The sequence below is a fragment of the Abramis brama genome (genome assembly GCF_963993115.1).
Source record: "Abramis brama genome assembly, chromosome: 10".
NCBI classification, from domain to species: domain Eukaryota; kingdom Metazoa; phylum Chordata; class Actinopteri; order Cypriniformes; family Leuciscidae; genus Abramis; species Abramis brama.
In genome coordinates, this window is record NC_139972.1 from 916,760 (window position 1) to 942,355 (window position 25,596).

Consider the following 25,596-nt stretch of genomic DNA (forward strand, 5'->3'; position numbering starts at 1 on the left):
ATAAAGTTGGCGATGTTGACTCGCCATCTTCGCAGTAGTGAACGCGCCTCTATAGAGAGAAATGCACACTTCATACGGATTAGCCTGCATAAGCAGAGAGTAGCTCGTTTCTTTCCGATTTGAATTGTTTTTTTTTAAAAGTAGACATTTCAAGCTTTCTATACGTTCTCAGGTCTGTGAGGCAAGTAGCTTATACGCTGAGTTTCGGTTCATTAATGAGACGAGCTCTAGTTCACGCGCCGGCACCTCCATGTCCTGATATTGTCTGCTATATTTATTAAATCCAGGCAACTGGTTGATGAAACATTGATTTAAATTAAGATACAATTTATACAAAACGAAATTCACTTTAAAGAATGGCTTTCTACAAAACAAAACTTAATTAAGTGGTCAAAATCATGTCTGACCCACTCCATAAGTCTCCCGATATATTGGGCATCTTATGATCCTATCTCATGCGGTTCCCTTTTCATATAATCAACATAGATGAAATAAAAAAAATAACATTATATTATTTAAACATAAATATTAAACGTATGTGTACGTTTTTTAAGTTATATTTAAGCGTCACAGCGCTCTGCTTTTCTCACATGTGTGTGGCCTATACATGCATGTGTGCGTGCACATGGGGGAGGGGTGCGATTTTCAAATAATACCCAGCGATCTTCGAATATTATTTTTGCTTGAAATACCCATCCCTACTAATCAGTTGCATCAAACTACTCCAATTTGTTCTACTAGTTTAAATGTTGTTGATTTAAAAAAAATAATTAGTTATTGTGTCCTGCCCAGACTTGTGGACAATGTTTAAGTTACATGAGACTTCTCCATTTTAGGATCAGACTGCTCTATTTTCTCCATTTTGTTTGTATTTATCTTTGTCTTATATTAAGTATATTAAGGATTGGTATTGGCCGATCACCATGACAAGAAATCGGTAATCGGTATCGGCTGCAAAAATCCTGATCGGAGCATCCCTATTTAACCATAGGGCTTACTCCTTGATCTAGCTGTGGATTCTACGTCTACCGTGAGAAGAACGTGAACATGGTGTTACGCATGTCTTCCACCTCATCTTACGTTATGTCTTCTCGGCCAATCATCGTGGAGAATGACTCTCTCATGAGCACAAGATAATGTTCTTTTTGTATATTGAATACAAAGATGTATATCATTAACATGTCATATCTGTATCTTTTGCACGAAGAAGAAAAAAGTAAAAAAAGAAAAGTTAACACTCCTTCCTGATGCTTAGGTCAGTTGTTTTCAAGCTGAGGTCGATATTTTAGCAATAAAGTCATTTTCATGTGGTGTCAAAAAGTTGTTGGTCAATAAATAGCTCTATTCTGTACGTTTGACCCGTGTACGATCATTTTCTTCCAAATACTTTAATTCTGAGCTTCTGGTACAGTACTTGGACATTTGCAATCTGGCAACTTTGGACTGAACGCACTGAAAAGCCCTCGCGCTACTCATATGCTGAGAGAGAGATAAGACAGTAGAGCTGCACGATTCATCTTTAAAATACTGTGATCTCCATTCAAACACCCACACGATCTTCTTCCAATTCCTCTGTCTATTAAACCTTTGACAAAATCATATCGCAACATTTTAAATCTGTGTTGGCGCTGCCGCTGACCCAGAGAGAGTTGGCATGAAACAGCTTCACAAAAGGTCTTTTAAACCTCATAATAGTATCATTATCAAACCACCGGATGGGGCTTACGCCAAACATATATTGTATACACTATCTACATATTAATCCTTATTCACTCAGAGTCTTTATGGTAGAGATGATCTTACCTCAGTTCCTCCAGTTTACAGTGAGGATCCTGCAGTAGATCAGAAAGCTGCTTGATTCCAGAATCTCCTACTTTATTCCCAGACAGACACAGATATCTCAGGTGTGAGGGGTTTGATCTCAGAGCTGAAGCCAGAGCAACACAACCTTCATCTGTGACACCACACCTATACAACCTGTAGAGAACAATGACACACATTAAGCCTATATCCAGAGATAAACATGACCACTTAACAAATAAATAACATTATAATGTCAATATGAAATGTATATAAATACTCATCAGTTCACTTTGTTAAAATACATTAGTTAGGATTAGGGGATTGAATGTACAGTTTGTACAGTATGAAAATATTTTTTTCTATGGAAAGTCCCCATAAAACATGGAAACCCAACATGTGTATGTGTGTGTGTGTGCTTAATGTATTTGTAAACATTTTAAGGAACATGTGTGTGTTAGGGCTGAAAAAAAAAAAAAAAATTCACCAAACTATTGCAATATTTTTGTTTACCGTTTTAAAATAGATTTTTCTTATTCCAGAATTGATATTGATTCAAATTCAATTGCTTTATTTTTGTCCTTGCTTATAGACGAGGTTGACATAAGTTATCCACTCTTGTTCCAACAGAGGATGAAATGTGTCGTTATCTATGAGTGTCGTAATATCACTTTCAAGTTGAGGCGTGGAAGCGGCGTGAGACTGAACGCACTGAAAAGCCCTAGCGCTACTCATATGCTGAGAGAGAGATAAGACAGTAGAGCTGCACGATTCATCTTTACAATACTGTGATCTCCATTCAAACACCCACACGATCTTCTTCCAATTCCTCTGTCTATTAAACCTTTGCCAAATATCATATCGCATCATTTTAAATCTGTGTTGGCGCTGCCGCTGACCCAGAGAGAGTTGGCATGAAACAGCTTCACAAAAGGTCTTTTCAACCTCATAATTGTATCATAATTTCTGTGATACAATAGTTAAAATTATCATAGAAGTACTGGGATAAAAGTTTAAAGTTCAAATATAAACACTGATGTCTACGGTAGCGATCACAAAAGAGTAAATCAGTTTTTGTTAGAAACTTGGCGCTTAAAATAACGCATTTATCGGTTACATTGTTTTGCCACTAGGTGGCGACAAGTGACTGTTAAAAAATGTATTTGTTATTGAATTATTTATTAAATAGAATGTAGTACTGTGTGATGCTTCTGAAATAAAACTCAAAGATGTGATGAATAGTTTTTGTAAATATGACTCATCTTGTTCATCATGTACAGTCTGTATAAGTGTATGATTTAACTTTTCCTCATAGTCTAGTGTTAAAAACAAAATCACAATAATATTGAAGAATAGCAATTCTTAAAAATCGCAATACATATTGTATCGGCACCCATTATTTGTATATAGTCTCTTAATATATTAACTACAGATTATACGTAAGCAATAATGTATGAGAGGCTGTATCGTGAATAAGTCACAATAATAATCAATAAGATACAGTATATTGTATGCACTATCTACTGTACATATTAATCCTTATTCACTCTTTATGGTAGAGATGATCTTACCACAGTATCTTCAGTTTACAGTGAGGATCCTGCAGTAGATCAGAAAGCTGCTTCACTCCTGAATCTCCTAGTTTATTTTCAGACAGACTCAGTTTTCTCAGGTGCGAGGGGTTTGATCTCAGAGCTGAAGCCAGAGCAGCACAACCTTCATCTGTGACTCCACAATCCCACAACCTGTAGAGAACAATGACACACTCTTCATTCTCTCAGATCAAAACAGAAATCTTTGTTTTTATTAATTGTGTTTATAATTTGTGCAATATCTCTTTTTTTAAACAATTCATTCAATATATCAGTAAGTTTAACTGTTATTCTAAGAGATTATGTATCTTTGTGAGGGAGAAAGATTATATAAAACTGATGAAATGGAATACATTGAATACATTGAATATATCTGTTTTTTACCTAAATAAATGTATTAACATTTAAATTAAAATTAATATTAAAAAGTCTAAATATAAATGTTTATATACATACATTATAAATGCATATATTTGAAAATACATTTCTCACAAATATCATAAAAACAGTTACGTAGATCACAAATCAGGTCAGATAGGTGGAGGGTTTAAAAGCTGAAGTGTGACTCATATTGTTTGTTAAATCATTAATGTATAATGTTTAAGTAAGAACTGTTATAATGTTTTATCAGTGATGCTTGTTCTCAGTGTTACTTACACAGCGCATCTAGTTGCTGTAACCACAGGCAGCAGCTTCTGAAGAACTTCATCTCCAGTGTTTTGTGTGACACTAATTGAAAATAAAAAATAAATAAGTTAATTATTAATGCTAACAATAACTAGATTAAAAAGTTAATTGAGACAAACTTTAAGTTGGCTTGTGAAAGTTTGGATCAGAAAGTTTGAAGAAGTTTAAAGTAGTTTGAAGTTTAAAGTAGTTTAAAGTTTTAATTAGTTTAAAGTTTAAATTAGTTTAAAGTATAGTTTGAAGTAAATTAAAGTTGCTTAGGTGTTTCTAGTAGATTGCTAAGGTGTTCTGGGTGGTTGCTAGGCGGTTGCTATGGTGTTCTGGGTGGTTGCTAGGGTGTTGCTAGGGTGTTCTGGGTGGTTGCCAAGATATTTTAGGTGGTTGCTAGGGTGTTCTGGGTGGATGCTAGGTGGTTGCTATGGTGTTATGGGTGGTTGCTAGGGTGTTGCTAGGGTTTTCTGGGCTGTTGCTAAGGTATTTTGGGTGGTTGCTAGGGTTTTCTGGGTGGTTGCTAGGCGGTTGCTAGGGTGTTCTGGTGGTTGCTAGGGTGTTCTGGGTGGTTGTTAGGCAGTTGCTAGGGTGTTCTGGGTGGTTGCTATGGTGTTGCTAGGGTGTTCTAAGGTATTTTGGGTGGTTGCTAAGGTGTTCTGGGTGGTTGTTAGGCAGTTGCTAGGGTGCTCTGAGTGGTTGATATGGTGTTGCTAGGGTGTTCTAAGGCAGTGGTTCTCAACTCCAGTCCTCGGGACCCGCTGCTCTGCACATTTTGTATGTCTCCCTTATTTAACCCTCTGAGGTCTGGGGTGTTTTTGGGGTCCTTGAGATATTCTGACATGCCCTGACATTTGTGCTTTTTTCAGTTGCTTATAAACATCAATGGCAAAAAAAAATTACACTCTATTTAGCACAAACAGGACTACCATGATATGTGAGCCACATGTATGTACATGTTTTCATTTTTGAGAGAATAATGTTTATGCATGGTTATTGAAAAAACTAAAAATGAAAGTTTCTGAAATAAGGCCACAAAACACATACTAAATATATGTCAATAAGACTAATGGAGTTTTCGTCGCCTAGAGTTTTTTCTTCAAAATGATGTGAAAATCATCCTGCCTAATCATTCACATAAAACGATACATTGATTTAAGTTTTGTGAAACACTTTTAGTTTGGAAAGGCAATATGCGGATGGGGCGTAAACGATCATGCATATTTAGTAGTTCACACCTGATGAGACAATGCCCCTGCATACTTAATGAGCCATTCATTCAGGTGTGTCACCTATAGCTAACTTAAATATACAAGCTTCATAAAAATCATTCTAGAAGAAAATTTCAGATGGCATTTAGAGGCTTTTGCATCTGAACTCTTCATATATACACACACACACATATACATATACATATATATATATATATATATATATATATATATATGCACACACATATATATATATATATATATATATATATATATATATATATATATTTATTTATTTATATATATATATATATATATATATATATATATATATGTGTATATATATTTATACACAAATAGACATTTTATTTATATTTTTTTTATATACATTTTTTTTTTTTTTTTTTTTTCACAAATTGTGCTTGCAAATTGTATAATATCCAAGGTAAACATGTCTAGTAATTGTGCAGTTAATTCTCAAACTGTATTTTCAGTTTTGGAATATTTATTCTCTCCCCAAATTTGTTACTAATAAAACACAATACAAATTATTAAAAGAAAAAAAATATATTTACCTTTTAATAGTTTGTTTACATCTACCTTGAAAATATATTTTTTTATTAAAAAGGTTACAATTACAACAACAATTCAAGTGTAATCTTACAGTATTTTCTACAGTAAAAACTGTACCCAAATCTAGTCAACAAAATGTTGTCTTTCATATTTCGCCTGACTGTAACGTTGTTTTTATGAAATATTAGGGCATATAAATGTTAATTTGCAGTTTAATACGTTGCTTATACAAATAGCCTGCATTTTATTTCAACATATTTCAGTCGATTTTTACTCACCTCAGTATAGCAATACAGTTTGCTAAAACATTATCATTCATTCACAAACACAATTTAAATTTAAACTGTCTTTTTGCTAGCTGTGGTAAACAGCGCGCATCTCTGCCGTTCATTCATTCATAAACAGAAACCCGATTCACGTGAGAAGGAAAAAAAACTTACTACTGTATTCCTCAGCTCAGTCTGATCCTTGCTCCTCAAAATACCCACACTTCTGAGGTATTTTCCATTAGTATTATTCCTCACAGCGCTGCGAGACGGTGTAAACAAGTAATGATCTGAATAAACTTGTGTTTTCTCTAGCTGATATGGGGGCGTTCACAGGTTTGCGTGGATTGCCTCAGCCATTTGCGTTTGAATAGCGCGCGCTCTCCGTGGGCGTCACATTACATTTGAATCAGCTGTAAAGAGCTCTCTTTTAATACAGATTTCACAAGATGAGAATAATTGTTTTTTATATAAATTACTTTATTTAAAAGAAGAGAATTCAAGCTTCATGCCTGTGTGTCTGTATGTCTGTTTGACTGAGTATTCGCTGAGTTATTGTTCATTTTCGGACGCGTTTCAGAATGGACTACACTGACAGAGAGAAAGCAGAACTCACATCATGTTTATTTTTCTTTATTTGGCAAAAAGCACAACACTTTGTTTTTATTGTGAGTATACACAAAAATAATACACATTTAACAGAATCGATTGATGTATGAAACTTGTTTGTAATATCAAAGTCAACAGAGCAAAATGAATCTCTTTTTCGAAAGCGAGCCTATCGCGCCTATCGCGCCGGCGCGATTGCCGACCTCAGGGGGTTAAACACCTCTGATATCTGAGTTTCTCTTTGTTCTTAATGTTTTAGACTGTAATGATTGCACTCAGTGTTACTTACCGATCATTTCTGGCTCCAATTAATCTCCTTAGGTCAAACACCTGCAGTGTCTTCTCTGAGGACAACAACACAAACACTAAAGCTGACCACTGAGACGAGGAGAGTTTCACATCACGTAATCCTCCAGAGCTCATATGAGGTTCAGCTTCATTCACTAGAGAAAGATCACCCAGTTCATTCAGACAGTGAAACAGATTGATGAATTTATCTGGAGAGGGATTCTTACTGATCTTTTCTTTAATATAGTCAACTGTTTCCTCGTTGTTGTGAGAGCTGTTTGCTGTCTGTGTCTTTAGTTCTTGTAAGAGACTCTGATTAGACTCCACTGACAGACCCAGAAGGAAACGAAGGAAAAGGTCCAGATTCCCATTTTTACTGTTTAAAGCCTCATCCACAGCTCTCTGATGGAGATCAGATAGGGAAACTGTGTCTTCATTAGTTGGTTTGTCAATCTGGTCAAACACATTGATGTTATTGTTGATAAAGGAGAGATGCACATATAGAGCTGCTAGATGCTCCTGAATGCTCAGATGAACAAAGCAGAAGACTTTCCCCTGATACAAGCCCAACTCCTCTCTGAAGATCTGAGTGCACAATCCTGAGTAAAATGATGCTTCTGCCACATCAATGCCACACTCGCTCAGGTCTTCCTCATAGAAGATCAGGTTGCTTTTCACAAGCTGCCGATACGCCAGTTTCCCCAGTTTGACAATCATGTCTTCATCTTTCACTTTCTTCTCATAGTCCTTCTCATGTTTGATGTTGGTCTGAATGAGCAGGAAGTGTGTGTACATTTGAGTGAGAGTCTTGGGAATCTCTCCTCTCTCTGCTTCACTCAACATCTTCTCTAGAACAGTGGCTGAGATCCAGCAGAACACTGGGATGTGACACATAATAAAGAGGCTCCTTGATGACTTCAGGTGTGAGATGATCCTGTCGGCCAGACGCCGATCACTGATTCTCTTCCTGAAGTATTCCTCCTTCTGTGTGTCACTGAAGCCTCGTACCTCTGTCACTCGATGGACACATTCAGAGGGGACGAGATCCGCTGCTGCTGCTCTGGAGGTGATCCAGATGAGAGCAGAGGGAAGCAGATTCCCCACAATGAGGTTCGTCAGCAGCTCGTCCACTGAGGCTGATTCAGTCACATCACACAACCTCACATCGCTCTGAAAATCCAGAGACAGACGACACTCATCCAGACCATCAAAGATGAACAACACTTTATACTCATCACTGGATATGTCCATTTCTTTGGTTTCAGGGAAGAAGCGATGAAGAAGATCTGAAAGACTGAGTGTTTTGTCCTTCATTAAGTTGAGCTCTCTGAAAGCAAGTGGAAATATGAGCTGGACGTCCTGATTCTCTTTCCCTTCAGCCCAGTCCAGGATGAACTTCTGCACAGAGACTGTTTTTCCAATGCCAGCGACTCCCTTTGTCAGCACAGTTCTGATGGGTTTGTCTTGTCCAGGTAAAGGTCTGAAGATGTCACTGCATTTGATCGGTGTGTCCTCTGTTTCTGCTCTCCTGGACTGTGTCTCAATCTGTCTCACCTCATGCTCATTATTGATCTCTCCACTTCCACTCTCTGTGATGTAGAGCTCTGTGTAGATCTCATTCAGGAGTGCTGGGTTTCCCTGCTTTGATATTCCCTCATACAAACACTCAAACTTCTTTCTCAGATTTGATCTCAATGTGTTGAGGACTTCAGCAGGTTTAGAGTCATGGCTGTAAGATTTAAATACTATATTATTACACAAGTCAGATAAGTAAATGAATTGCAAAAAAAATTGTTTGCTGTATTATGGGACAAAGAACATCATTAGGTTTCTGAAAAGTTTCAATCATTAATTATGTGTTTGAGTGATGTGTGATGTGAATTGCTGCACCTAAAATTAAACAACAACAAAAGTCCTGCATTTTACCTGAAACCAGGATACATGCTTTCATTAAAGTCTTGTGGTTGAATCACAGGCTTGGACACAGTTTTGTTTTTAACTGGTCTGGATAGAAGATTTGACCTTAAATCAGAATGAAGAGGGTAAAGAATCAGACACACTGATATTGATGTAATTGTGTCATTAACTGAGTAACAGACCAACAGCTTTTACAGTGTGTGAATGTATTAACAATATAATACATAGAGCTTTACACAAGAGCACAATGATAATCATTAATAGACTGAAACTTATAGGTTTTGAACTTAGAATTATTCGGGTTCAAATTCAGACCATTAAACTGCTGTATATTAATTAATAATAATTTAATAAAAATCAAATGCTAGGACTTCCGCTTCCGGCCGAATGGAGTGAGCAGCGAAGTTAGGCAGCTCCGCAAAAGTTTTAACAATTTAAATATCCTGGGTCAACGAACATCGCCCTTTGTCAGCAATTCACTTATAAAAATAATTTAGGACAATATTTGATATGAAGGGCACTCGGAAATACACACAAAAAACTCTCCAAGCCACACCCGCACCGGTTGGCACTGCTCCGGTTAACGACTCTGCTAACAAGGCCTCAACCGGCACTGCGAATGCTATTGCAGCACAGGCTGACAAAGCCCCGGCTAACACTGCTCCAGCTAGTGAAGCTCTGGCCTGCTCACAAGATGAGGGCATGATGGCGGAAGAAGAAACGCCTCTTTCTGTGGGAATATTTCGAAGTGAACTACGTGCATACCGCGAAAATTTAAAGAATGATATTAAAGCGGAAATCGAGATTATGCATCAAGATATACGCAAAGACATCACATCGCTACGGGAGGAAGCTAAAGCGGATATCAACACGCTCCGAAACGAACTTTCACAGAAAATAGAAACATTGCACAGGGCCCACACTGAAACGGCAGACACACAGAGAGAGATGGAAAGATCTCTCTGTGATGTTTCGGACAAAATAACCGCCATGGACAAAGCACACGCAACCTTACAGAAGGACTACAATAAACTGCAGGAAAAATACATGGACCTGGAGAACAGAAGTCGCAGGCAAAACCTACGCGTAGTGGGAATTAGCGAAGAGATGGAGGCAGGGAACCCAAGCCGCTTCATAGCAGAGTTTTTTTCAGAAGTGCTCGGCGAAGAAAACTTTGAATCACCAATCTTGATAGATCGAGCTCATAGAACCCTGGCCCCTAAGCCCCGAGCAGGAGAGCGCCCGAGAGCGATAATAGCTCGCCTACACTACTACACCGACAGGGAGAAGATTCTGCAACTATCCAGGAGAAAAGGCAACCTATTTTACAAAGGATCACCTGTACATATTTTTCCGGATATGAGTCCAGAGGTCAGCAAGCTGCGAGCTTCTTTCAACCCGGTTAAGGTGAAACTACGCGACGCTGGAATACCCTACAGTCTGTACTACCCGGCAAAGTTGATCATAACGATGGGCAGCACCAAACATTCCTTCACTGACCCACGGGCAGCTGAAAACTTTATCAAAACCCAGGCCCCAACTGCACAGGGAGTAGAGGATTAAAGGTATTTGAGTATTCCTTTCAACATACAATTGTGATGCCACCAAGGAAAACATGCTAAAAGACATTTCTCTTTTGCCTGTAACACATGTTTTAGAGGATATAGAAGTAAGGTTGATTTGACAGAGAGAAAAGGAGGGGGAAGAAAAATTGTGTTGACGGGTGGAATAACTGGAGGTGTGGGTGTGTGTGTATATGCATATGTATATTTATTTTACTGTATTCTATTTTTTTTTTTTTTTTTTATTTATTTATTTATTTATTTTTTATCTCCTACCCCTTTAACGTTTTGTTTATCATTTATTTCTTTTTTATTTATCTATTTTCTATGCATATTGGACAACAATCTGATTTAAATTTCATGTTTAAGGAAGGGGGTAAGGAGTCAAATTTAATTACTACACTAGATTTGATTTGTGTCTACTTTTATTCAATAAGAGTGGGCCACAACTACAAGAGATCTGACCCAGGAGTATATAGTATACAACTTTAGGAGTTAAGTGGTAAGTCAAGTGTCCACGGACTTAGGGATTAGGAACTTAAGGATCTTTAGGAAGATCTTTTTTGTTCTTTGTTTTTACCCTAGCACGTTTAGTTTAGGGATGTTGAAAAAGTTCATATGTTCAGATTTTGTTCTACTTCAGACGATGTCACACAAGATAGTTTTCACTGCCATGCATTAATTAAACATGACCAAGGTTAACACCATGTTGGCTAAAACAATTCCGCACAACTTGGTCAAATTTGTGACTTGGAATTGCAAAGGGCTTAATGGAACCATAAAACGGTGTAATATTTTAGCACATTTGAAAAAACTAGATATGGATATTTGCTTTCTACAAGAAACGCACTTGAAAAATCAAGATCACAACAGATTACGCAATAAATGGATTGGACAGATATTTCACTCTAATTTCGGTGCAAAGAGTAGGGGTACAGCAATTTTAATTAAAAAAACAGTACCGTTTATCGCTTCAAAGATAATACCAGACTCTCAAGGCAGATTTATCATTGTCACTGGTAAACTTTATGATAATTTGATCACATTAGTAAATATATATGCGCCCAACGTTGATGACGAACAATTTATAAACTCATTGTTATTAAAAATACCTGACATGGACTCTCATCAACTGATAATTGGGGGAGATTTTAATTTAGTGATTGACTCTGACCTGGATAGGTCATCACGGAGACCGGTTACTGTGACTAAAATGGCAAAAAGTGTTAAGAATTTCATGAATACTTATAAAATAATAGATCCTTGGAGAACCCTGCACCCCAACACACGACAATATTCTTATTATTCCCCAGTTCATCAGACTTATACCAGAATAGATTACTTTTTAATAGATAGTAAACTCCTTCAACAAACGAAACATTGCAATTATGAAACATTAATGTTGTCAGATCATAGTCCTCTAACTCTACATTTAACTTTCGGATATAATCAAACATCGAGGATCTGGAGGTTTGATAACAGCATATTATCAAGCAAAGAAGGAATAGAAGAAATAAAAAAGCACATAAATTTATATTTATCATTTAATGACACTCCAGATGTCACAAAATCCACCCTCTGGGAAGCGCTAAAGGCATTCATTAGAGGCCAGGTAATTTCATGGAAAAGCCTGAAAAACAAGCAACAAAGGGAAAAAGAAACTCAACTAAAAAAAGAAATAACAGAAACGGATAGGCAACATTCATCTAGTCCCTCAATAACTCTACACAAGAAAAAGCTGGCTTTGCAGACAGAACTGGAATTAGTATACACTTCAAGAACAGTTAAAATGTTGACCAAAGCAAGGCATAGATATTATGAACAAGGGGAAAGAATGGGCAAGATTTTGGCTCAACAAATTAAAAAACAAACTGCATCAAGGATGATTACGGAAATCCGCACGGATTCAGGCCAAGTTACAAGAGACCTACAGGGGATAAATGATACATTTAAATGTTTCTATAAAAAACTATATACTTCAGAATCCAAGAAAAAACCCACACTCATAGATATGTTTTTTGATAAAATGTCTATTCCAACAATTAGTTTAGAAAATCTAGAACAACTGGAAAAACCCATAACAAAGCAAGAAATTGAACAAGCTATAAATAGTATGCAAAATTCTGAAGCGCCTGGTCCAGACGGCTACACTTCAGAATTTTATAAAGCCTTTAAAGAGCAGATCTCGATATTGCTGTTAGATGTATTTAATGAAGCCTTACATAGGGGCTCTCTACCTCCAACATTTTACCATGCAAGCATTTCTCTTATTCACAAAAAAGACAAGGACCCCTTAGACCCCGCGTCTTATAGACCGGTGAGCTTACTCAACGTGGACAATAAAATACTTGCAAAAATTGTAGCTACACGACTGGAAACAATCTTACCGACAATCATTTCACAGGACCAAACTGGGTTCATCAAAAATAGACAGTTGTTTTTTAATATTAGAAGATTACTAAATATAATTCACACTCAGGAAAAAAAAAATCTACACCCTGAAATTTTACTTTCCTTGGATGCGGAAAAAGCTTTTGACAGGGTCGAGTGGGATTATCTCTTTTCGACCCTGTCAAAGTTCGGATTTGGCCCAAAAATTATATCTTTGGTAAAATTATTATATGCCCAACCCCAAGCATCAGTGCGGACTAACAATATGCATTCAAGTTATTTCCCTCTCAGCCGCTCGACTAGACAGGGCTGCCCGCTCTCGCCATTACTTTTTGCATTAGCCATTGAACCCCTGGCTCTTTTATTACGTGCAACGGAGGAGTTCATTGGGATTAAAAGGGGAAAAATGGATCATAAGGTTTCTTTGTACGCGGACGATCTGTTACTATATATTTCAAACCCTGTTAAATCTGTTCCTGTGATAATGGAAATTTTGAAAGAATTTGGAGCAGTATCAGGTTACAAATTGAACTTATCAAAAAGTGTCTTATTTCCAATTAATTCTAAAGCCCGTATGAATACTAATGTGTTTAATATCTTTCCCTTTTCAATCTCAACTAAATTTAAATATCTTGGGATAAATATTACGCAGGAATATAACGGCCTCTTTAAGCACAACTTTTTGAAATTATATGATCAAACGAAAAAAGATATAGATTCATGGAAAAATCTACCACTTTCATTAGCAGGTCGAATAAATATTATTAGAATGAATGTTCTGCCTAAGTTTCTGTTCTTGTTCCAATGTATTCCTATTTGGATAGCCAAGGCATTTTTTAATAAACTAGATTCCCTCATGTCATATTTTATATGGAATGGAAAAACTCCAAGAATCAAGAAAATGTTCTTGCAAAGAACAACTTGCCAGGGAGGAATGGGATTACCCTGTTTCCGACGTTACTACTGGTCATGTAATATCCGCTCAATGTCGTTTTGGTTGTCCACTCAGGGGGCTGATTGGAGTAGGATGGAAAATGAAAGCTGTTATCCCACCTCGTTAAAAGCATTACTTTATTCAGCTTTGCCTATTTCAAAACAAAAACTTGAGAACCCAGTAGTTTCTCATTCAGTTAAAATCTGGTCCCAGATTAGGATGCATTACGGATGGAGGGGTGCGTCAGCTTTAAGTCCATTGATTAATAATCATACATTTCCTCCATCAGTCTTAAATATGACATTTCTTCAGTGGGAACATAAAGGTATTCAATGTTTAAAAGATTTATTTATTGAAAATACATTTCCCACATTCAAACAATTACAGAGCAAATACAGATTGGAAAGTAAAGATTTCTTTAAATACCTACAGATCCGAAGTTTTGTTAAGGGCTTATTTCCGTCTTTCCCTAATCAGCCCCTAAACTCTGCAATGGAAACAGTGTTTTTGTCTAATCCATTTCAAAGAGGGCTAATTGCTAAAATCCACAATGTGCTATCACAGGAAGAAACAACACCTACATTGGACCATTTGAAAAGAGCCTGGCAAGATGACCTAGGGGTGTCTATTACAGACAATCAATGGTCAAAAGCCCAAAGAAATGTTCATTCTACCTCTGTTTGTATTAGACATGGTCTTTTGCAGTTCAAGGTGCTACACAGAGTGCATTTATCCAAATTAAAGTTGTCAAAGATGTTTCCTTCCATTAGTCCTTCTTGTGACAGATGTTCACAAGGGCCAGCTTCTCTTGCACATATGTTTTGGAATTGTCCTCACATTACGACCTACTGGAACACTATATTTCAAACCCTTTCCAAGATTTTGAAAAAACAGCTTAAGCCAGATCCAATTTGGGCTCTTTTTGGTGTGAAACCAGTCAATGTACAACTTTCGGACACCCAAAACAGCATGGTTTGTTTTGTGACCTTGTTAGCACGGAGACTGATTCTCTTGTGTTGGAAACAAAAAATGCCCCCTGCTCACTCAGCCTTAATGAAAGACATAATGGGTCATTTGAAATTGGAGAAAATTAAATACTTGTTAAGGGGGAAGTCTGAAATATTTTATTCAATGTGGCAAACTTTCATAGATTACTTTGGTGAGAATGTTTAATTGATTGGCTTAGCATGGAAATAGAAATGATGCCCTCTGATGTATGTTGTTTGTTATTGTGTTTTTGTCTTTCTGTATTTAATATGTAAAAAACCTTAATAAAGAGAATTAAAAAAAAAAAAAAAAAAATCAAATACTATAAATATAACTTTTGATAATACCTGAGATCAGGCCGTTTGTCTCCACTCTTAAACACTGGTTCTGGCGGATCCATAGAGCAGTTACTCTTCATAGACACACAGCTGGACTCTGGGTTTGATCTCTTCTGATGGACTGAACTGGTTTCAAAACTAAGTAAAATAAAAAGCAGAAAGATTTAGAAATGTTGTGCACTTTTACAGGAAACTTCTGTCTTAGGAAAGACCAGGGAGTGTTGTAACACATTTGCTTTAGTGTCTGTAACTCAGTGTGTTTTGCACTGTGTTTCAAACTTTGAGAAAAATTAAAATTTCTACTTTTTGAAAAATTAACTTACTGTTTTGCAAATGTTAAGCATGATTAAAAAAAATGTAACAAATATTAGGAATTATGAATTCAAAACAAACAAATTGAAAACAACTAGAATTTTAGAATGATTCAACATCAACCATGATCACATGACTCTTCTCAAAGGCACAATGGAGGACGAAGACTCAACCGACTAAAGAGACCAATGTTTAGCTGACCTTTAAAGATAATCCACCTTACTGTACTCTAGTAACGGTGCTCTTGCTGTGAAACATCACTGTTCTGACCAGACACTGTGAAGCTTTCAACAAATCTGAACCAGCGGTTAGAAAAATCTGCTAAATTTTACACCTACTCCATTATATAAAGGTGGAAAAAATCTCATCTCACATTTACTTGCTGTCATTGCTAGTATTAGACTGACTGACTGAGATAAATTATGCATCTAATCAAAAGTGTCATACTATAAGCACATATTTTATGAAAAAATTATATACCTGAGGTTAGGTTTGTCTCCACTCTTAAACGTTTCTGGCTTCTCCATAGACTGGTTACTCTTCATAGACACACAGCTGGACTCTGGGTTTGAGCTCTTCTGCTGGACTGAACTGGAACAGAGAACAGATTCAGTTTAATCCTTTAGATTATTGTGTTCATTCTTTACACGCGAAGTCCCGAATTTACATCGGAATAAACTGGCGAGAACTCCGCCGGCAGAAGGGCTTCCAATCCGACATAGTTGCTCTGTTTTTGCAGAACAGGTAAATCCATTTTTCTTTCCTTACTGACGTACATGTTCGCCAAACCAACACAAGGATGTAATTAGCTAGATCTATGCAGTCAGCGTTAACTTTGGTGAATACAACATGTAGGCTATGTTTCTAGCAGCTAACGTTAGCAATCAATCTCTATTGTAAATGATCAAGCAAATTCACAGTAGGGCGACAATTTGTGTGAACGATTGTTTTCACCCACTGTTTGTTATGAATTTGAATGTTCATTTATAGGCTATTGACAACTTTGACTAAATTTGTTTACGCCGCCGCCGTTGTTTATGCTCACTGGGAAACGCAAAGCTAATGTTATTTTGCTATTATTGCGTCCTTGTATGGGAGCTATAGTTATAACCTCAGGTGTCGAAACGATTTTAATGTTTCTCTTTTCTGCATTCTGTTCTGCAATATATAAAAGCATTTATCTAACTTGGCGACATTACACATTGAATGAAGTATCAGTAAAACTTAACATTGTTTGTAGTGACTATTTTGACTTTCCTTTGTGTCGAAGGGAGGGGAGGAGGGAGGAGAAGGGATGAGGAGGAGGGAGGGTCTAGCTAGCCTCCGTTTTGTTTGACAACAATTCGAATGTCAACAAGAAGTAACGTCTCCCCGGATCGCTTAGAGCACCATTAACAGTGTTTGTTGAAAGTACCTGAATCCTGGAGGAAAATCTCCATCTCTGGATCCTTGTGAATCAGCCATGATTAAGATACAGGAGAATCTGATGAGTTTGATCTCCTCCACTGACTCTGAAAGAAGAAACATTCACACACTAAATTAAATGATTAAATGAAACAACCTTCATTAGCTGAACATATCTGGAGTGTGGGAGATAAAGGATCATGTGACTGTGTTAACTCAAGCTCACTGGGCCTTTTCGCACACAAACACGGCCGTTTGAGTTAGAATTTATGAAAAATAACTGACACCGAGAAACGCTGATTGAACATGTTCGGGTGAAAAAGAAAACAAACCCCGACCCACATCGACACTCACTGATCCGGTGTTACAATATATTCAGTTCCTGAAATATTTGGTTCCAATGGGTGGAGCTATCATGAATATTCACGAGACCATAGCGTGGGCGGGGCGACAAATACAAGCGAGTGGAACAGAAATTATTAGCGTGAGCGCCTCAGATCGCGTTTTGTTTTATGGATTATTTATTTCAAACAGGTAATAAAGTTGAACGAAGATAAGCTTAAACTACTTGTATATATTTTATAAATAATTAATCGTTTTGTAGCATGTGTTTCAGTACTCTGAGTTTACCTGAACTATTACAGACCTGATCCTGAAGCGTTGCAAGACCTACAATAAAGGTATATTTTTTCAATTTTCTTTTACATTTGATAGAACTGTTCGTTTCTCATGAATGACTGAGATTAGGATTTTTAAAGGTGTGTGATTGCTGTTCAAATAAATATTTACAAATATATTCTTGTGTCTTTATTCTGTCTCCCAAAGTTGTCTGCATATTATTAAAAAAGCCTTTAAATTATAGGCTAATAGCTCAAGACAACATACAAACTTGGAGTTGCATGTTGCATGCTTTGGATGTTGCTTTACACTCAACTGGAAATCTTTTTGATACACAACCTTTACTTTATCAAAGGTTATCATAAATGTTAAGCTTCAGATGCATTAACAGGTGTTTTCTCTAGCAATGCTTTAGAACGTTGGTCAAATTAATTGATAATAATGACTAACCATTAGGCTAATCATAAAAATTAGGCCTACATCTTATCAGTTTAGTAATGTTATCATTCTTATCTTATGAAATCTTTTTGTAAACAAGTGAACACAACAACACACTGGTGTAGAAGGCATGGGTATAGGCTACCGAAATATTAAGGAAAGGTATATTCATAAATACATATTTGAATAATATAGTAAATATTTTTTTAGTCCTGCTGTATTAATTTTGTCCTTGATCCCATGTTTTTCTCTTGTCTAACATTCACGTTTTTACAGATGAATATGAATAAAATATGTCATTTTAAGACACTGTATCTTACTATAAAAGTAATTTCGAGTTAATGAGTGACTGCTTTAAAAAAAAAACAATCATTTTTTCACAGAAATATGTTGAGGAAAATTTTTTTGTTTATCAATTTTATGTATGTATATTTTTTTTATTAATTTATTTGCACAAATTAAAGGAAGTACAACACCAAGGACAAACTGATGCAGTGCCGGAGAAGGCAAAAAGCCAGTATGGCTTATCTAAAGCCTCCACCAAAGAAAGATAAAAAATAACCAAAGAATGCAAACACAATATAATACAACTCATACAAACATTAATAAAAGAAAAAAACAAAAAAAAAAAACAAAATATGTCATGATAATACTGGTGATAAAACAGCAAGCACTTCTCAGTAAAATAAAAATACAAAAAAATATAGAAACAACCAAGTGCACAAACTAGTTCATCAGCAGACCTCTTAAAACTCTTTTAAAACTCTCTACTGAGGTGCATTGTCTCGCCACATGAGAAAATCTATTCCATATCTGTGTACCTTTAAATCTTATTGAAAATTGGCCTCTACATGTGGTAAAGTTTGGAGGATGGAGATCCATTACCTGCCTGGTATTATGGGCATGAACAGCTGAGTTAGCTTTAAAGTATAACATGAACTGACCAGGAATCTTTCCTTCCGATGAAAATAATTTGTACATGAAAACACATATTTGGAAGGTGTTAATGTCAAAAATTGAAAAAATCTGCAGTTTCTTAAATAACATAGCTGAAGATGTGTGGGAACCTGAACGAGTCGCTATCCTGACAAACCGTTTCTGGCGAATTAAAATTTTATGTAGCTTTGTAGGAAATGTGCTCCCCCACACCATGTTAGAATAAGACAAATATGGATAGATTAAACTGTAATATAGGGTACAGAGACATTTTGGAGTAACAAGATGACTAATCCTCCTTATTATGCCAATTGACTTGTTAATTTTGCCACAAACATAGTCTATGTGTCCTCTCCAACTCAAACCTTCATCAATAATAACTCCTAAAAATTTTGTTGTTGTTGTTAACTGAAGCATCTCAACAGGCCCAATTCTAATTTGCGCTAGTTCTTTGTTGTATGTTTTTTTGCCACTGAAAATAACAAAATTACATTTCTTAATATTTAGAGATAATTTATTTAACGTGAACCAAGCAGTGTAAGCAACTAAGCCAACATTTTCCATGCTCATTAACGTACTAAAATGTGAATGTGAAAGAACAAGGGTTGTATCATCCACAAACATGATGGGGGAAAGCACATCTGAAACACTAAACATGTATATATGTATATGTATTTAGGATAGGTAGATAACTTTATGCATAATGTTTTATATTATAAAAATTATATGTATTATATTCTTTAAATGAGAATAATATTTAATTATATGTCCATATCCCACCACACCTGATAAACTTCTTTTCTGATCTCTATTTCGGTGCAATTTACTATTGTACAGCTTTGGCCAATAAATAATTGGTTCATTACATATAGTTTGCAAAGCATTCATCATCCAATTAGTTATGGTGATGTTTTAGAATAACGAGTCTTAACCACAATTCGTGTAAATAAACCTACCCATCTTTGTTGAATTTGTCATTTTGGCTGTCAATATAGATAAGGAAATGTTTAAAACCTTGTATGAATTTAAAGAATCTGGAAAGGTTCCTCATGGTGAAAAAAATGAAAAATGAAAAATATGTCCTTAGAAGGGCACAGACCTATACAATGAGAGGTGAGTTAAGTAACACTTAGTGATTTCTCTGTCTCTTTATGATCAAAGCATACTACTTTTAGATGAGGTCTTATACTATATTATACAGTGAGGTTTTTATTTGCCCTAGATGTAAACACCCTTAATTTTGCACTCCCATGCATGATATCAATGAAAGAAAATATGAAATTTGGCAGTGTCAAATAAAAAACAAAATTAAATGAATCAATTTGCTAGAGTTTTGTCTCTGTTTTATTACAATTAGGTGCACTTACCTTTGGAATGGTACATTCAAAACGACAAATTGCACAAACTGAGTATAACATTACTTTAGCTGGACCTTGCTATGTATACATCAATACAATTTAAATAATTATCACTTAATTTGACCAACGTTCTAAAGCATTGCTAGAGAAAACAACTGTTAAAGCAACTGAAGCCTAACATTTATGATAACCTTTGACAGTTGTGTATCAAAAAGATTTTCAGTTAAGCGTAAAGCAACATCCAAAGCTTCCAACAACATGCAACTCCAAGTTCGTATGTTGTCTTGTGTTATTATATATCATATAAAAGCTATTTCAATAATAACCTACAGACAACTTTGGGAGACAGAATCAAAACACAAGAATATATCTGTAAATATTTATTTAAACATACAATAATAGACATTTAAAAAGCTTAATCTCAGAAACGAATAGTTATGAGTAGTTTAGGACGCGATCTGAGGCGCTCACGCTAATAATTTCTGTTCCACTCACTTGTATTTGTCGCCCCGCCCACGCTAATGGTCTCGTGAATATTCATGATAGCTCCACCCATTGGAACCAAATATTTCAGGAACTGAATATATTGTAACACCGGTAAAAAAAAAAGGCGTTTGTCTGTGAGGTGTGATTTGAGCTATGCATGTTTACACAAACTGTTAAACTTCTGAAGAATAACAAACATCACGAAACACTAAAGAAACCTTGAAGTGAAAGAAACCCTTTATTCAAGGTTTTATATAAAACAATCACTTAAAATGTCCTCCAGAGATTCATATTAATATGAGAAAGTCACACATGAACACTCACCTTGATCAAACTTTTACAAGATACAGGATCTCAAATCCTCCAGCTTTATCATCATAAAACTACACGGAAATTCCTTCTTAAACGTTGATAAAATTTTAGATGCTCTGTTTTCCATGTCGCGTTCGTATTTTTCCTCCTCAAAATGGCGACAGGAGAACTTACTTTCACTTTGCATTTGTGACGAGAGAGAGAGAGAGAGAGAGACGCGCGTTCACGAGAGCACCACGTCTCATGCCCAAGGGTCTCTGCGGAACAACAAGAAGGTGTTTCCCAATTATTGGGCGTTTTCAAACCGGTCTAGGCATTTTCCAACCATCCAATTAAAACCGTACGGAAGCCCTTTCAGAAGCGGAAATGCGTTATTATTTCTCGTTTTTTCTTGATTTTTATATTATGTCGATATCGCGACAACATTTATGTCAGAATAAAATATGTGTATAAAATACAGGCTACAGTACCTATTTTCTTTAAAAAAAAAAAAAAAAAAAAGTGTTTGATCGTATTGATCTTTAATATGGAATTCTTTCATAAACCAAATTTCCCGTTTTTATGTTATAAGATACAGATCTTGCATAATAGCCTGTGAGTGTGTATTATATTTTATAATGTTCTCTTCCTACCTGCATGAAATTTTTCTCTAAATGTAAACCTTAAAAGCTAAAAGTATTAAAAATTACTTTATTACTCAACTATTTATAATTACATTAGTTTTATTTTCGTTTTGTGTGTGTGTTAACACAACATAAATCAAGTTGTAACGGTGATTAACAAGGAAAATTAATAGCAATTTCCAATAAAGTTACCAAATCCTACTGTAAAGCAATGGTGAAAATGATTGTATTGGTCTTTCTCACCTGTATTTTTCAAAATATGATATTTATATGTAATGACTGATATTTAAGTGATATTTGTAGCTTACATTAAATGATATATAAAGTAAAATGTATTGACCTTTAAATTAAGGTAAAATGTGTTAACTTAGAATAATGACTTTAAACATTAGCATCACTTTATTGACCATATAGATACTGTAACCAATATAATGAAGAACTATATTGATAAATGCAGCATTCTCTACTTAATGTAATAGTAAAAAAGAGAGAATCCAATAAAATAAAATAAGCAATAAATGTGGCAAGTTCAGACATGAGGAACACATTGCATGAAACATTAGATGCTTCCTCCAGCCTATAGAAACAGTCGTCTCCGCAGTATCCTTGGAAGTCATCAGAGCCAAAGAACCCCTGCATCACACCTCTTTGCCCTCTTCCTCTGTAGCCTTCACCACAGTCTTTGTGTAACGTCAACGGGTTGATGAAGAAGATGAAGGTCAGGCGAAGATACAAAATAGCAAAGGCTTTATTCCAACAAGTAAGAATCCAAACAGACACAAACAGTGAGCGTGTGCTCAAACAATAACCAGCAATGAAAAGGAGTGAGAGGGGAACTTAAATACACAGATCATGACAAAGACAACAGGTGACGGTGATGATGATGATGAGGGTGATGAGGAGCAGGTGATGATGACAGAGGATTCTGGGAAGTGTAGTGAAGACACAGACGATAAAGAAGGTGGTGAATGTGACACTTTGTATGTAGTCTCACAATGGAGACATCTGGATAGACTGTATGGAACCCTGTACAGGTTTCTGAAATTTTCACTGAATGCCTTCCAGTTCACGACACCTGAAAAAAAAAAAGTTGTCAGCTGAACTCATCATTGTCTTAATATTCAACCATACATAACTGAGAAAAAACAGAGAGAGAGCTGTGATTAACCAAACAGTGACACTAATAAAACTTACTGTCCAACCACAGAAAGTGAGCCTCTCGGCGGAAACTTTCCATGCTCACAATGCTGTTGAAGCACCTGCAGGTGAGGGCAAGGGAGCCAATTGCAACATCACCATCTTGAAGCACAACCTCCAGTAAGATTTCACGAAGGACCAGCAGAGGAAGCTATACATGAACAAAACATAACAATCTGAACTTCTTGTGGTTATAATGATTCCCTTGCATTTTATAAATTGAGTAATAACAAATACATGCCTCCTGTATGTTCAGGGGTTGGTCAACGGTTGCCACTATGAAGGGACAAATGAAGAACATCAGTAAATGACAGTCAACATTTACTATAAATAATAGAGCACCTCAAACAAAATAAATCATACCAGTTTTGTGTGGCTTGTCAGTCCGCCTTCTCTTTCTTTGCTGGATTTCCATGACCGATCTTGATAAATGTATGACATAAAAACACATTAAAGGGACTATGTGTAGCTTTTTAGGTATTTTATTATCTAAAATCAATATTTTTATTCATAAATATGCCCTCAATGGTGTACAAATACCTATGCCAATGATCAGACTAATCCTCGTAAACGAAGAATTTATTATCTTTATATACATGGGACGGATAGGTCCACGGAGGCTTCCATGTAGTTCCGCCATCTTGAAAAACTATAATAGCAGAGAGGGACAAAAAGTACTAGGCCAACGCGTTTCCACAACGCGTTTTCGTTCAGAACCAGCGTCACGTGACTGAAGCCAGCAGAAGCGGAGGAGCAGAGCAGAGAGAGGCGCTGGCCACGGCCCCGGCAAGTTTAAAAGGATGCACACTGCACGGTTATTTATACACCGTTCATTCATACATATGCTGAGTCACAGGATAAGGAGTCCTCGTCGTCAAAAAAGTCCAAAATAGACCGTAAAAGGAAACGTGACTGGAGATTACAAAAACAAGGGTTAACCCTCTGGGGTCTAAGGTGTTTTTGGGGTCCTTGAGATGTTCTGACATGCCCTGACATTTGAGCTTTTTTCAGTTGCTTATAAACATATTAATGGCAAAAAAAAATTACACACTATTTAGCACAAACAGGGCTACCATAATATGTGAGCAACAAGAATGTACATGTCTGCATTTTTGAGAGAATAATGTTTATGCGTGGTTATTGAAAATAAAGTTTCTGAAATAAGGCCACAAAACACATACTAAATATGTGCCAATAAGACTTTTGTCTAATGGATGTCATCGCCTAGTGTTTTTTCTTCAAAATTATGTGAAAATCATCCTGCCTAATCATTCACATGACACAATACATTGATTTGAATCTTGCAAAGCACTTTCTGTTTGGAAAGGCAATATGCGGAGTGGGCGTCAACGATCATGCATATTTAGTGGTTCACACCTGAGGAGACAATGGGGCCCGCATACTTAATGAGCTATTCATTCAGGTGAGTCACTGAGCCACAAGAATGCAAGAGCAACAGTTGGAAGCATCTCTATTCTTTTTTATTTTTCTACAAATTGTGCTTGCAAATTGGCCTATAATATCCAAGGAAAACATGTCTAGTAATTGTGCAGTTAATTCTCATACTGTATTTTCAGTTTTGGAATATTTATCCTCTCCCCAAATTTGTCACTAATAAAACACAATAAAAATTATTTAAAGAAAAGGCTTATTTACCTTTTAATAGTTTGTTTACATCTACCTTGTAAATATATTTTTTTATTAACCCTCTGAGGTCGACAAACGCGCCGACGCGTTTTGCCGGATTTTCTCCACATTGTAGCACTATAAACTTAAATTACTCCATCATTTATGGTCATACAGAAAAAAGAAATATAAAAAAAGAATCTGTGATATTTCTCCTTTTGTATGTGTCCACTTACAATCAAATCAAAACATTGTGCTTTTGTAAAATAAAGAAAATAAACAGGGTGTGCGTTCTGCCTCTCCGTCGCGGTGAACTTTTTTTTCTTGAGCACGTCTATAAACTGAAACAAAACTCAGCGAATACTTGTCACACATTTATGAGCCATATACCTTTATAAACATTTAAGTGTGTACTTTTAAATGATCGGATTCAAAACGAAAACAAATATTCTCTGTTTAAGTAATTTGTATAAAACCAACAAGATGTCCAGCTTCTCAAACGCTTGCTCATTACAGTTAATTTGGCCACGCCTACTCGCGCAAAAGATATTCACATGCAAATCTCCACATGGAACGCGAACGCGCTCGTTACCTCAACAACAAAACACTTCACTTCACTTTTCGTCGAGTTTGAAAGACGTGCCTGAGCTTACATTGGATTTAGGCTACCTCAGAAGAAGAAGAACGCGATTTGAAGACAAGAAAGATAAGGTAAGAAATTCTTACATAGCCTAGTTTGTTATTGTTGCATAAATGTCACGTTGCAGCTGAACTGTTGCTAGATATATGGGGAATATTATAATATTTAGACCCGTGTTTACTGTGTTTGTGGATATCTGCTCAAACATAGATATGTTTATGGTAACCATAATGTTTTATATTTGAGAGTGATCGCGTTTGAATGTATCATATTTTGCAAGCGATCGCGTTTGAATGTATCATATTTTGCAAGCGATCGCGTTTGAATGTATCATATTTTGCAAGCGATCGCGTTTGAATGTATCATATGTGTTTACTGTGTTTGTGGATATCTGCTCAAACATAGATATGTTTATGGTAACCATAATGTTTTATATTTGAGAGTGATCGCGTTTGAATGTATCATATTTTGCAAGCGATCGCGTTTGAATGTATCATATTTTG

General features: G+C 36.1%; 1 protein-coding gene across 1 annotated transcript in view; it reads right to left on the reverse strand.

Moving 5' to 3' along the window:
- Nucleotides 1-21,169, reverse strand: part of LOC311091368 (NLR family CARD domain-containing protein 3-like) — a 58,384-nt gene extending 37,215 nt beyond the window's left edge. The window contains exons 1-9 of the mRNA XM_084127297.1: nucleotides 21,020-21,169; nucleotides 16,870-16,964; nucleotides 15,936-16,046; nucleotides 15,153-15,281; nucleotides 8,941-9,036; nucleotides 7,016-8,743; nucleotides 4,050-4,121; nucleotides 3,372-3,545; nucleotides 1,804-1,977 (exon numbers count right to left, since the gene is read on the reverse strand). Coding sequence (XP_083983423.1) covers nucleotides 1,804-1,977; nucleotides 3,372-3,545; nucleotides 4,050-4,121; nucleotides 7,016-8,743; nucleotides 8,941-9,036; nucleotides 15,153-15,281; nucleotides 15,936-16,046; nucleotides 16,870-16,919 — 2,534 coding nt within the window. The 5' untranslated portion in view covers nucleotides 16,920-16,964; nucleotides 21,020-21,169. The remainder of the gene's footprint in view (nucleotides 1-1,803; nucleotides 1,978-3,371; nucleotides 3,546-4,049; nucleotides 4,122-7,015; nucleotides 8,744-8,940; nucleotides 9,037-15,152; nucleotides 15,282-15,935; nucleotides 16,047-16,869; nucleotides 16,965-21,019) is intronic.
- Between the last annotated feature and the right edge of the window lie 4,427 nt (nucleotides 21,170-25,596).